The sequence below is a fragment of the Palaemon carinicauda genome, chromosome 6, assembly GCF_036898095.1.
Source record: "Palaemon carinicauda isolate YSFRI2023 chromosome 6, ASM3689809v2, whole genome shotgun sequence".
NCBI classification, from domain to species: domain Eukaryota; kingdom Metazoa; phylum Arthropoda; class Malacostraca; order Decapoda; family Palaemonidae; genus Palaemon; species Palaemon carinicauda.
In genome coordinates, this window is record NC_090730.1 from 88,183,268 (window position 1) to 88,197,669 (window position 14,402).

A 14,402-nucleotide genomic window follows, 5' to 3' on the forward strand; every position below is an offset into this window, starting at 1 on the left:
CAGTCACTGCTCTCCTCCAAAATCTGGAATGGATAAGGGTACTCATTGGCAAGAGGGAATCTTCTTTCCGATATGTAGACCAACACCTGCCGTCCTACCATACCCTGTCTGTTCGTACTTTTCAAGCAAACCTTTTCTTCGCTCTTTCTTGACTCATTTCCATATCTTCTAAGGAAAATTTCCTTAACTCGCCGATTCCTTTCCTCAAATCCTTGACATTTTGTTTGTCCATTTCCTATCGATCCTTCCTTTTTCAGGCCAACATTTTCTTGGGTCCTTTATCGAAGGGTCCTGCAACCTGTCTGTTCATATCCTTCCTACCAAACCTTTCCTTCGTCCGTCCTTGACTCATCGCCTTCATGCCTTTTAGGGAAAATTTCCTTATTTTGCTGATCCTTTTCCACAAATTCTTGACATATTCTCCTTCCGTTTTCTCTCAATCCTTCTATTTTTCTGCTATTGTTTTCTTCGGTCTTTTCCTAAGGGGTTCTCTTCGTACTTCCATCTGGCGTAACTGAGCTTCCTTGATCCACTCGGGCTTTTCAGTTGTTTGACATACTTGAAATGCACGGCAAAACTGGCTCACGTCCTTATGCATGCCAGGCCAGAAAAAAAAAGTTTTTCATTATCTTCTCCGTCGTCTTCCTTATCCCCATGTGTCCTGTCTTGTGCACTACCATGATCATCTGTCTTCTCAACGGTGCGGAAATTATTATCTACTGATATATTCGCCATTTGGCCTTCTCAGGAATATCGGCGGCTCTATGCTTCCTCATAAGCAATCGTCCTTAGAATAATGACAGGCCAAAGACTGCTGTGCCTCCGTCTCGTCCACAACACATTACAATAACTCTGTTAACGTTGCATCCTTCCGTTGAAATCCTATCAGCCTTTTCCTACTTACTTGTCCTACTTCTAATGTTGAATTTTCTATTTCTTCAAAGCCCATTTCTTCTTTGCCTACTTGTCTCCTCGTCTGTCGTTCCTTTTTGCTCTGGCTTACTCTTGATTTCTCTTCTTACTTACCATTAAAGGAATCCTCTTCTTTGGGAAACAAATCATGCAAGTTCATTGCTCCTTCGATTTCATTTTCTCCTTTGCCCTCTTGTCCACTCGTTTGTCATTCCTCTTCTTCAGAAAACAAATCCTCTAAGCTCATTGCTCTTCTATTTCTTTTTCTTCTTCGTCCACTTGTCTGCCATTCCTCTTCGCTCGGGTTTAATATTGAGTTCTCTTCTTGCGTATCATCAAGGGAATCCTTTTCTTTGGAAAACAAGTCCTTCAAATTCATTTTTTCCAGGTCCATTTTTTCTTTATCCTCTTGTCCACTCGTCTGTTGTTCCTCTTCACTTGGGCCTACTTGGGACTTCTCCTCTTGCGTAATATCAAGAGAGTTCTCTTCTTTGGAAAACAAATCTTCTAAGTTCATCGTTCCTTCGATTTCTTCTTCTTTTTTGTCCTCTTGTCCACTCGCCTGCCATTCCTCTTCCTTACGGCTTACTCGGGACTTCTCCTCTTGCGTACTATCAAGGGAATCCCCATCTTTAGAAAACAAATCTTCTAAGTCCATCGCTCCTTCGATTTCTCCTTCTTCTTCGGCAGCCACTTCCTTCTTCGTACTTCTAGTTGTCACACTACTAGGAAAAAGAGATGGGTAGTCCTTCTCGAGTCCAGTTGTAGGACTATACTTCAAAGGTTTCTCCACTACAATGGGACAAGGCACGAACGGCGGTCCACCAACCTCATTACCCAGCAGGATGTCTACTCCTTCGACAGCCAATAAATCCTTAACCGCAAAGTCAAATTACCTGTCATCAACTCGCATGACAGTTTTAAACTGTAAATAGGGGTGACCTCCTCACCTCCTATTCCCTTCAAAATAATCGAGTCCCCTGTGAGAGACTGTTCCACCATCGGATAAGCACACTATGTTTACAACTTGAGTAGCGCAATATCCTGATCGGTGTTCGTTCAATCCAATCTATTGCTGCTAACATACCTTCATAGATATTTGGTTTAAAGGCATCCATGCTGTTTGGGTTCATCCTGTTCGTCGTGTAAACGATGGCAGGTTCATTTTCCTCTCCATCCTTTCCCAATTGCTTCTTAGTCTTCGCATTCTGTGAAATCAAATTATCGTTAATAACTTGGGCGACTGCTTTCGGTTGGTTTGACTAACATTCCCTACTGATATGGCCTCTCTTGCCACACTTAAAACAGACAATATCAACGTTCTGCATGTTTTTCACAATACTTGAAGGAGGACAATTCGATGTTTGTTGCTGTGGTACTATCGCATTCTGCTTAGGGACAGTAACAGTGCTACTTCCATTGTAGCTGTTGAACTTTCCCCATAGTTATTTCCGAACTGGTTTCCATGGTTTGGCGAATACTTGATGCTTGGTCAGAAGGACGGTTGAAACTTCGTGCCTGAGGAGGGTTTACGACTGATAATATTATAATATTCACTCAGCGAAGTGGCTTTATCAAGTTTCTTCACCTTTCTCTCTCTCAAGTATGTTCGAATGTGTTCAGGAATTCCTCGTAGATACTGCTCTAGTAATATCCATTTTTCTAAATCAGCCTTCTCCTTTACGTTAGCAGCCTCTGTCTATTTCTTAAAACATCGTTGTACCTTATAAGAATAACCCGGTAAAGTCATTTTCTCATCCTTTCTCAAACTTCAGAACCTTTCATTATAATATTCAGGGGTCATATGATACACTTGCAACACGCTCCTCTTCACTTCTTGATACTCCATCCTCTGGTGATGATATAAGGATAAGTAAGCACTGAGGCCCTTCCCAAAGAGCACACTCTACAATAACACAGACCATTTATCTACTGGCCATTTCATCTTCGCTGCGACCGTTTCAAAATGATCAAAGAACTCATCTGAGGACTTTTCAGTGAACCTTGGAATTAACCTCTGGGCTTCCGACGCATTAAACATGGTTTCATGCCTAGTAGGAGTCGTTTCGGTCTCGGTTTGTGCTTTCAGCGGGGTTCGATCGTGCATCAGTTCTAACTCCCGAGCATACCTCGCTTCTTCCATCTCTTTTTCTTACTGTATTCTCTCTTTATCTTCTTGTCACGCTATTTCCCTTGCTTCCATTAACCTTGCATGTCTTGCGATCTCTCGGGCTTTATCTCGTTTTGCTTCCATTTCTTTCTTTCTTGCTTCCACTTCCTTCTCTCTTTCCATCATCTTTAACTTGATCAAATTCTCCTCTCCTTCAATTCGTCAAATCTCAGCCTCAACATCCCTATCCGCTTTCACGCATTCAGTGATAGGTCAACCGGTCTTTGCTTCCCTAAAAACTCTTTCTCAGCTTCCTCCAACAGTTCGCGACCTGCCGCAATATTGTCTTCCGACAACTTTCCCGAGTTTATCAACGCTTTTAAGGCTAGACACTTACTTTGGCCCTTTATCATCCTACTCGTAGCAAGGCTACCACATACCATTAAGATCAGGAGCCACTGAGCTTTAGTTACATTAGCTTCTGACAATTCTTGAACACTTGGGTTATTTAAAAACTCTTGGATATTAAACTGTGCCATCTTGTAATTTTACAATAATTAATGCCTCTCTAAAAATGATATACTGACAATACTCAAAACCCTATCAACACTGTACTAATCAAAAACCTTTAATCAAACCACGGCCCAGTCATCACCGATATTTAAAACAGACACGCTCGATCCAAGGGTCTGGGCACCAAAATATATTATACTGTATGATTTTCTGGTTTGGGCACTAACAAGATACATTATACTATGGCTCGTGACTGGGAACCAAACATATAATATTATATATACTACGACTGGCAAGTTAATTAACCTCTTGAATTCCAAATTACCTTGTTTGCTTTTACATTAAAACTGTTAAACTTTAAAATATTAATGCCCAAATTCTGAGACCGATAAATAACTCCCAGGCAGCCATATATAAAACACTGAATAATCAGAGGTCTTTTAAGCACACTCCAAACTAAACAGGGTAATTTACTCTTAAGTATTATTAAATCTTATTTAATTCTCACTGTGGTTCTTAACAGGAATCAAGCGGAATCTGGTCTCAAACAATGATGATTGGAATAATACACTCTTTAAAAAACGTATATTCTATATAAATAACAACACTTTGAAAAGAATTTACAAAACAAAACATAAGTCACTGGAAAAACTTAATTCTGAATAAAACTTAGAATAAGACCAAAATATTACGAACTAAAATTTACAATAACTTAACTTGAACTATTATATCTGAATAAACCTTAACCTAAGAAAAGAAATAATGCAATGAAAATAATACAAATGTTTGAAATAATTCCGAATAATACAATGTTCATGTTTGACACTTAATGAATAATAGATAACCAGATCACTTTACAAAAATCTATACTTCCTACAGCGCCATTTACAAAAAACGTTATGCAATGCCAGCACTCACCCTAGTACAATGAATTAAAAATCACCTTTTAGTCTTGCGCACTTTTGGAACACGATTTGGTTTGGGGCACAGAGTCACTTAAGAGAGGACACACTAACGTAATGAATACCTTCGCCAATACTCTCAGGTATTTGTGGGAGAGAGAGGGAGAGGGGAATGCTGCGGTTCTAACTCGATCTCTATATCTGTCTGTCTCTCACTCTAACCCAACCTAGGGTCACCAATATATATCAAACCTAAATGCTTCCAAAACCTTCCAGGATCGAGATCTGGTAGCGTGGGCGGTGCCGAAGCGTCAAGTTTCCAACTATATAAAAATGCCAATAGGAGAATCAAGAGAGGTTTCAGATAACTCTCAGATACACACTAACGCACCCGCTAGACAACTTCCCAGCTAGCTCCGCCCACCCATTGTCCCCAAAATGAAAAATGAAAGATAACATTCTCTGACCTGCTATTCTCGAAACTTCGAAAACACGTGATAAAGAACATACCAAAGCACATGTTCTGAAAATCTCTCTCAAACATGACGCAATACATCATAAAACATAAAAGAACATTACATAAGCCTTTGTTCCCATCTCGCATGAATCATACAACACTTTCAAATAGACAACGTAAGACTTCGTAGCAAAACTACGTGAAATAAAAAGTTAATTCTTTAAAAATCACGTAAAATTATGTATGCTGATTTGAATAATAAGTGTAATGAAATTCACGACGAAAGTTTTACGTAATTTGCATAAAATACTTATATCTATATGAAGGGGCTCATTTTACAGGCTGGGTATCATCTCTTCAATACACAAATGAAAAAAAAAATATGAAATATAAATAGAATTATCAATAAATTACGATATTTACTCTACACTCGACCAGCTTCGAAAGAATATATATATATATATATACATATATATATATATATATATATATATATATATATTATATATATATATATATATATATATATATATATATATGTCTATATATACATGTATATATATATATATATATATATGTATATATATATATATATATATATATATATATATATATATATATGTATATAATATATATCTTTATGCATATGTATATATATAAATACATATATACATATATGTATATATATATATATATATATATATATATATATATATATATACAAATATATATATATATATATATATATATATATATATATATATGTATATATATATATATATATATATATATATATATATATATATATATATATAGAATCTAGGACAATTGATCGAAAACAATTATTCGAAAACAGTTGTTCGATATTAATTATTCGAAAACAAATTGTTCGACACAACAGTTCGAATTAAACATTGTTAGAAAAAGAAAGCTATAAACTATTAAAAATTATTTGATAGTACTCTAATCATGAGTAAATTCTTCGTTCATTGTCAATGCATATTTTCCAAGAAAACCAAAAAGATAATGTTAGTTTAAAGGATAAACTCTTTGCAAAAAGACATGGCTGAATTTATTCAAAGCGAGAAAAGAAGAGCCATGCCATTACTGGGCGGATTCTTCTGTGTGAAGGACAAGCAAGGTCAAAGGTCTATTGGAAATGCTAACATTTTGCTAAAAAGTGCAAAGGCTGCGCTATAACAGCTGGTGGCTCGATCAGTTCTACTTCCGACGAACATGATCACTCTGGAAATTCGACAAATATTGAGGTACGGAAGTTTTTAAAGTGAAAACTGACACAAGAGCAACACGAGATTCTCCTCATTTTATCACGTCTCACGCAGCTGTAAAATTAAGTGACTGTATTGCAGCTGCTCTACCACAAACCAGCAGCATAAAGTGATCAATCAATCGAGTGAGGCAGGAAGAGAAATGTAGATCAACTGTTAATCATATAAACGAATTAATATTATCAGAACAAGATATGAAAACAAGCAAGGGCGAATCTTTCTTGATGTTCGATTCCGAAGAAGTAGAAGACAGAATGCTGGTATTTTCAACTCAGAAGAATCTCAGTGTGCTTGCTTCATGCAAGCATTATTTCATAGATGGTACCTTCAAAATTGTGTCATTTATTCTAGATCAGCTTTATCCATTAATTCATGGAATGAAAAACAGCTATATCCTACCTTTGGTTTATGCCTTATTACCGAATAAGAAAGAAGAAACATAGAAATTTGGTTAGAACTGTTACGACAATAGCACCGACTTTGGATTTTGAGTCTGTAAACACACATTTTGAGCCCGCTACAGTAAAGGCAGTTCAGGAAGAATTGCCATCACTACGGGTGTTTTTTTCCATTTGTGTCAGTATGTATATAGAAAAGTTTGTGAATTCGGCCTCAAGAAAAGGTATGACACTGATGCTGAGTCTTCGTTAAACATTCGCATACTACTAGCCCTTGCCTTCGTTCCTGCAGATCGAGTCGTCGAAACTTTCAACGCACTAATGGATGAAAATATATATCCAGCCGAAGCTTTGCCTATAGTGGACTACTATGAAGATACCTGGATTGGGCGGCCTAACCGTTGGAATACGCGTCATCCATCTAAATTTGAAATTGAAATGTGGTCCTGTTTGAAAGGGTACAAGAGCATTTGCCCAAGACAAACCATATAATTGAAGGATGGCACCGCGCATTTCTGCAACATGTCTCTGATTGCCATCCAACTATCTGGAAATTCTTAACAGCTCTAAGAAGAGAACAAGCCCTGACTAAGATTAAGATCGAAAAGTTATTAGTTGGGATCGAGTGTAACACAAGGAAAAAGAAATACAGAGGTCTGCAGAACGGTTGAAGTGGCTTACTAATAAATTCTTCGAGTATCAGAATGTGATCGATTATTTACGTGCGATTTCATATCATTTCAATTTGTAAACTTGCAGATATTTTGTTTATATAATGTCATTTAACTAAACTGATTTCATCATGTTTTACTTCGAAATAAATTTATGACCATTTTAGTGTCCTTATATATATATATATATATATATATATATATATATATGTATATATATATATATATATATATATATATATATATATATATATATATATATATATATATATATATATATATCCTGTAATCTAATCCTTTTTATTCTTTTAACAAAAACAAAATGAGTGTTTCCAAAACAATTATTTTTTGAAAAACTTTTTTATAGCTATCTTCTTTCGAACAATTGTTAATTCGAACAACTATTGTGTCGAACAATTGGTTTTCGAATAATTAATATCGAACAACTGTTTTCGAATAATTGTCCGGATACGATATATATATATATATATATATATATATATATATATATATATATATATATATATATATATATATATATACATATATACAAATACTGCATATATTTCGTATATTGTATATATATATATATATATATATATATATATATATATATATATATATATATATATATATATATATATGTGTGTGTATATATATATACATATGTATTTATATATTTATATATATATATACATGCATATATAAATACACATATATATATATATATATATATATATATATATATATATATATATATATATATAATTATTATTATTATTATTATTATTATTATTATTATTATTATTAGCCAAGCTCCAACCCTCGTTGGAAAAACAAGATGCTATAAGCCCAAGGGCTCACATAGGGAAAAATAGCCCAGTGAGGAAAGGAAATAAGGGAATAAATAAATGATGAGAATAAATTAACAATATATCATTCTAAAAACAGTAACAGCGTCAAAACAGATCTGTCCTATAAAAACTATTAACAACGTCAAAAACAGATATGTCATATATAAACTATAAAAAGACTCATGTCAGCATGGTCAACATAAAAACATTTGCTCTAACTTTGAACTTTTGAAGTTCTACTGATTCAACTACCCGATTAGAAAGATCATTCCACAAATTGGTAACAGCTGGAATAAAACTTCTAGAATACTGTGTAGTATTGAGCCCCATGATGGAGAAGGCCTGGCTATTAGAATTAATTGCATGCCTAGTATTACGAACAGGATAGAATTGTCCAGGGAGATCTGAATGTAAAGGATGGTCAGAGTTATGAAAAATCTTATGCAACATGCATAATGAACTAATCGTACGAGGGTGCCAAAGATTAATATCTAGATCAGGAATAAGAAATTTAATAGACCGTAAGTTTCTGTCCAACAAATTAAGATGAGAATCAGCAGCTGAACACCAGACAGTAGAACAATACTCAAAACAAGGTAGAATGAAAGAATTAAAACACTTCTTCAGAATAGATTGATCACCGAAAATCTTGTAAGACTTTCTCAATATGACAATTTTTTGTGTAATTGAAGAAGACATAGACCTCATGTGTTTCTCAAAAGTAAATTTGCTGTCGAGAATCACACCTAAAATTTTAAAAGAGTCATACAAATTTAAAGAAACATTATCAATAATGAGATCCGGATGTTGAGGAGCCACCGTCCTTGACCTACTTACAATCATACTTTTGTTAGGATTCAACTTCATACCCCATAATTTCCACCATGCACTAATTTTAGCTAAATCTCTATTAAGGGATTCACCAACCCCAGATCTACATTCAGGGGATGGAATTGATGCAACGAGAGTAGCATCATCTGCATATATATATATATATATATATATATATATATATATATATATATATATATATATATATATATATATATATATTTATATATGTATGTATGTGTGTGTGTGGTTGTGTTTGTGTATCACCATCATCATCATCTCCTCCTACACATATTGATACAAAGGGCTCGGTTAGATTTTGCTAGTCATCTCTAACTTGAGCTTTTAAACCAATACTTCTCCATTCATCATCTACTTCACGCTCCATAGTCCTGGGGCATGTAGGCGTGGGTTTTCCAACTTTTTTAGTGCCTTGTGGAGCCCAGTTGAAAGTTTGGGGAACTAAACCCTCTTGGAGTGTGAAGGGCATGCCCAAACCATATCCATATGCCCCTCACCAAAATCTCATCCACATATGGTACTCGAGTAATCTCTCTTATAGTTTCATTTCTAATTCTGTCCTGCCATTTAACTCCTAATATTCTTCTGAGGGCTTTGTTCTCAAATCTACAAAATCTGTTGGATATTATTTAATTTTCGTACCACGTCTCATGTCCATTCAGGAACACCGATCTCACTAAACTGATATATAGCCTGATTTTTATATGTAATTTCATGCGATTTGATTTATGAATTTTACTTAGCCTAGCCATTGTTTGATTTGCTTTTTTCTTAATCTTTCATTAAACTCAAATTCTAAAGATCCTGTATTGAAGATCATAGTTCCTAAATATTTACGTTTTTTCTACCCCATTAATCCTTTCTCCTTCAAATAATATATCATCTCCCATTCCATATTCCGTTCTCAACATCTGTCTTTCTTCTAACTATCTTGAGCCCAACCTCATGTGATATTTCATGCATTCTGGTAAAGGAGCTTTGCAAGTCGTGTGATGTTCTGCTAATAAGGACAGCATCATTAGTATACTCTAGGTCCACTAATTTCTTGTTACTAATCCAGTCCAGTCCTTCTCCACCATCCTCAACTATTCTATGGATTACAAAATCCATGAGAAGGATAAACAACATAGATGACAACACATTTCCAAGGAGTACTCCGCTATTCACTGGAAATTCATTTGATATGATTCCAATAATATTAAGTTTGCACTTGCTATGCTCTTGAACAGACTTAGTCAAATTTACAAATTTAAGAGGAACTGCATAATTGAGCAGGATTCTCCACAAAATTAAGCAATGCACATTATCAAAGGCTTTTCCATAGTCCACAATACCATCAAGTGGATTTCTATATTTTATGCATTGCTGTACCACATGTGTTAAAATGAAAATTTGGTCAATACAACTTCTACCATTTCTAAATCCTGCTCGTTCACCTCTCAACTTTCATTAATCTTTATCAGTCTTATTAGGATGGACATACTATATATTTTCATGACAACTGACGTAAATGTGATGTGTTTGTAATTATTGCAATCAGTTAGATCTCTCTCTTTTTTTGCCATTTTCACCAACACTCCTAGCTCTCATTCATCAGGTTTGCGTCACCATATAACATTCTACAAAATAATCTTTTTAGTATTCTGGGAGTCACTTCATTTTAGGCCAGTATCATCTCAGCAGTTATTCCATCATATCAAAGAGCTTTACACCTCTTTAGGTTTCTATGATAGCTTTGACTTCAAAAACACTGAATTCATTCATGTCTTCCTCATCTTAATGTATATCAATAAAATTATTCCCTTCATATCTCCTATACATGACCTTACTAAAGTGTTCCATCCAACGCTGTCTTATTTCATCTTCGGTTGTTATAACAGACCCATATCTCTTTTTGATGGGGATATGCTTCTTCTTCTTTGTACCAGTAGAATTTTCATTAACAATTCTCAGAGCAATTCTTACACCATAGCCACTCCTTGAATTCATTGCTTTGACGGCCTCATCTGCTTTCCTGTCTAAATATTCTCTCCAGTCATTCCTGGCTTTTCTTTTGACTTCACTATCAATATTGGAATACTTAGCATGCCTTTCTTGTAATTTTCATCATTTCTTCGAAAACTTTCAACAATCAAATTCTGTCTTTGTCTCCTTTTTTATAATATCCAAAGTATCATTTGATATCCATGATTTTCTCCTTTTATCTGTATGTCCCAAAACTTCACTACCAACTAACTGATATATGTTCTTAATATCATAATATCTCCATTAATTATCTGCTCTTCATTTCTTAAAGTCTCTAAGACTTTAAATCTATCCTACATTCAATTGCAAGGGTTCATCTGTGCTCATCTTCTAGAAGCTTAGTTATATAACACCTAGGTATTCTATCTACATTTCTGCTGGGTGCTTTCAGTTTTAATTTTACTGTGGCAATAATGAGCTGGTGATCACTACCAATATCGCCACCTCTATAGCTTCTTACATTTCTCAGAGTCATCCCTCTCTATTTATTAATGGCTCTGTGATTTATTTTATTTTTGCAATTGCCATATGGTGAAGTCCATATATATTTGTGGTGCCCTTGTGCTGGAAAAGAGTATCTCTAATAGAAAGATTGTTTGTTGAATGAAAGCTTTTGAAATGTGCCCCATTTTCTTTTGAAACTTCACCAAGACCCTCACTACTCATTATATTCTCTATACCTTGATTATTACCTCCAACTTTAGCATTGAAGTCACCAATCACAATTTTCATATATCTCTCTGGGATCCCATCTATTACACTTTGCAGTTCTTCATAGTATTCATCTTTCCTTTCTTCAGGGGAATTATTTGTTGGTGCATAGCAACTATAATAATCATATTGCCATGCTTTTATTTAAACTTTGCAATTAACAATCTATTATTTACAGCTCTCCATTCCATCTGTTCTTCCTGAGTAGATGTAGATATATATATATATATATATATATATATATATATATATATATATATATATATATATATATATATATATATGGCCTTGGTCTAAGAATTCTTTACTAATCCACTTACAACATGTTTCATTTGTTGTAACTTCCCAGTCTGATTCATGGTTCTAACATTCCAATTACAAATTTTAAATTTTTCTTTAGTATTTATAAACCAGGAGTTTTTTAGCACCACGCTATGCCCGGCACTGGGCCATTCTGTGATTTTCTCTTTCAATAGACTGACAAAATCCATGGAGGATTCATTGTCTAAATTCATTAAAGGATAGCCAGTTCCTTGTGATGTGCAGTGCCTATTTTACCAAGGCAAGTGACCCTTGCTAGTCCGTACTAATTCTAGTAAGATCATCTGACAGGTATCATGAGCAGAAGCCGAAGAGACATCTTGTCTACCACCTTAAACCCAATCTGCGAAAACACCCAAGCCTCTGTCGCAGAAGCTCTTTGGCATCTTCTATTCTTATGGTTCTCGACCTTCTGTGCCTTTTCTGACTCCTCTATGATTAAGTCCTCTGAAGAAATTCTAAAGGAGGAAAGAGACCCCATCTTGCACTTAGGACCTGATTCAGAGAAGTTAGAAATATCAACTTTCCTTAGTGAAGATAATACTCTTCTACTGCCTCCTCTGAGTTCGCCTTGTTTTATTCCTACCGACAGGGACTTGTGGGAAGGTGTCGACCTGAAAAAGTTATGGCCTTCCCTGTAAATTGATGTTGATCCATCTGCAAAAAAAGCTTTTAAAGATGTTGGTTGATGCCAAGGCCCCTAACATTTCCATTGCTGTGCCCTCCTCATCTGCCCTTCCACTTGCAGAGAACGCAATTTACATTATTATCATGGACAAGTCATTGCTTGCTGTAGAGGGAGTTCCTGTATGCTTTCTTGTGGGAGTATTGTTGTTGTTGGCCCTGGAATTCTCGATGTCCCAGAAGACTGTTAAGGGGGAAAAGAAGCGTATTTTATATGAACCCTCTTTTCCTCAGGACACCTGTATCTTATCCATGCATACAGTCTCCGTGCTCAAAATCTTCATACGCCAGGTTTCCTTGTGTGAGGTGTATGTTTTCTTTCTTTCTTTAAGATAACGCCCCAGTATTTATCTCGGTCTGGCTTTCATGCCCTTATGAGAGAAGAGGAGTCTCGGAGCATTTTATACTCAACAACACCCGATTCCAGGCCAACAGCAGCATAAATGGAGAATCCAAAAACGTGCCAACATTTGACAAGACATTGTCACTCAATGACCTTGGGAGGAGATATCATGGCTCCCATAGAGGGTGGAGTTACAACCATTGATCAGTGCTATGGCAGCCCTCAAGAATCAAAACACACCCTTTAATTGCCATGGTTGGAAGTTGCTCGTATGGCTATGGATAGTGTCAATTCCTAAATCTCTGGTTAATGATATTCACTATGCCCAAGTCCATTTTATTAGATCCTGTTTCTGTGGTCTCTCAAATATGTTGATTTTATGTACTGAAAGTCACAAACCTTTCTCCTCTACCAATTGGCCCAGTAGAGAGACTCGAGTACAATAGCTAAATGTAACCAGCACTTGAGTGTGCTGCCATGGAAGCTGCTGTCATGGCATGCCTTTAGGCAAATTCTTCGATCTGACAACTGTTCAAAAGTAGTAGCATACTTTGCCACAACCACGAATTTGGCAAACCCTGAGATGAGTAATAAGTACCTATCCTTTATAATGTCAGGCGCCAAGGCTGTGACCTTATTGGCACATCCGTCTGCTAACCAGTGAGGCAACTGGGTCCTCTAGATAAGTGATGCCATGGTCTCCAGCTTCCCCAGACAGGTGGGAAAGGAGGAGGCACTTACTTTATGAAACTCACTGGCATTGGAGACTGCAACCTTGTTCCTACAGAAGTGAGTAGACAGAGAAGTGGAGGAAGACAAGCCAGGACTCCATCATCCATTGAGAAGTTATCTTTAACGGCCCCAGCTCTTCAAAGGTAACTGTGGTAAGAACACCAAACCCTCTCTCCTCTCTGAAGTCAGCATTCAAGGAGACTCCTGCAAAGTCCAAGACCAGATCTGCATCTCCAGTCCTTCTTTAGGAAAGACATGGATAATGTTCTTGCCCTTTTGCCCACATACTGGCTAGTCCATGGAGGGAATTAGACAAAGGAATGGAGGAAGGGGACACTGAATTCAGAAATTCCCCTCCGTAGTCTTCCACAAGTCGGGGGATGCCTGTCAAGCCATTTTGGAATGTGGTAGCAGCACAGAGTTGAGAGCTGGGTGGTAAAAATCCTCTGGGATGGATACTGCCCACCTACCATTCACCAACTCGCATCTTCCCTTCACTCAGACGCTAATGACATTCAGAAACTACTATCCGGGATTGCCAAAAGCCTGTGGACCTGGAGGCAGAGGTGAATTTTACAGGAAGGAATAGGATGATGGAAATCGTACAGGATAATTCTTAAGGACTTTA

The 14,402-nt window shown here is 36.1% G+C and overlaps 1 protein-coding gene across 1 annotated transcript; it reads right to left on the minus strand.

Annotated features, from left to right (window-relative positions):
• Positions 1–1,120: 1,120 nt before the first annotated feature.
• Positions 1,121–12,496, minus strand: LOC137643138 (nucleolar protein 58-like). The gene is made up of 3 exons (XM_068375988.1): positions 12,305–12,496; positions 2,000–2,120; positions 1,121–1,767 (listed from the first exon to the last, which is right to left on the minus strand). Exons 1-3 carry the CDS (start codon positions 12,494–12,496, stop codon positions 1,121–1,123), a joined length of 960 nt encoding a protein of 319 aa, XP_068232089.1.
• Between the last annotated feature and the right edge of the window lie 1,906 nt (positions 12,497–14,402).

Excerpts from the sequence above, each read along its gene's own strand:
- LOC137643138 (XM_068375988.1), bottom strand. The coding sequence starts at position 12,496 with ATGGGGTCTCTTTCCTCCTTTAGAATTTCTTCAGAGGACTTAATCATA. Across the intron at positions 2,121-12,304 it reads GGCTTCTGCTCATGATACCT|AATGCGAAGACTAAGAAGCA; the intron begins GTCAGATGATCT and ends TTGATTTCACAG. Across the intron at positions 1,768-1,999 it reads TAAACCAAATATCTATGAAG|GAGTAGACATCCTGCTGGGT; the intron begins GTATGTTAGCAG and ends TGGCTGTCGAAG.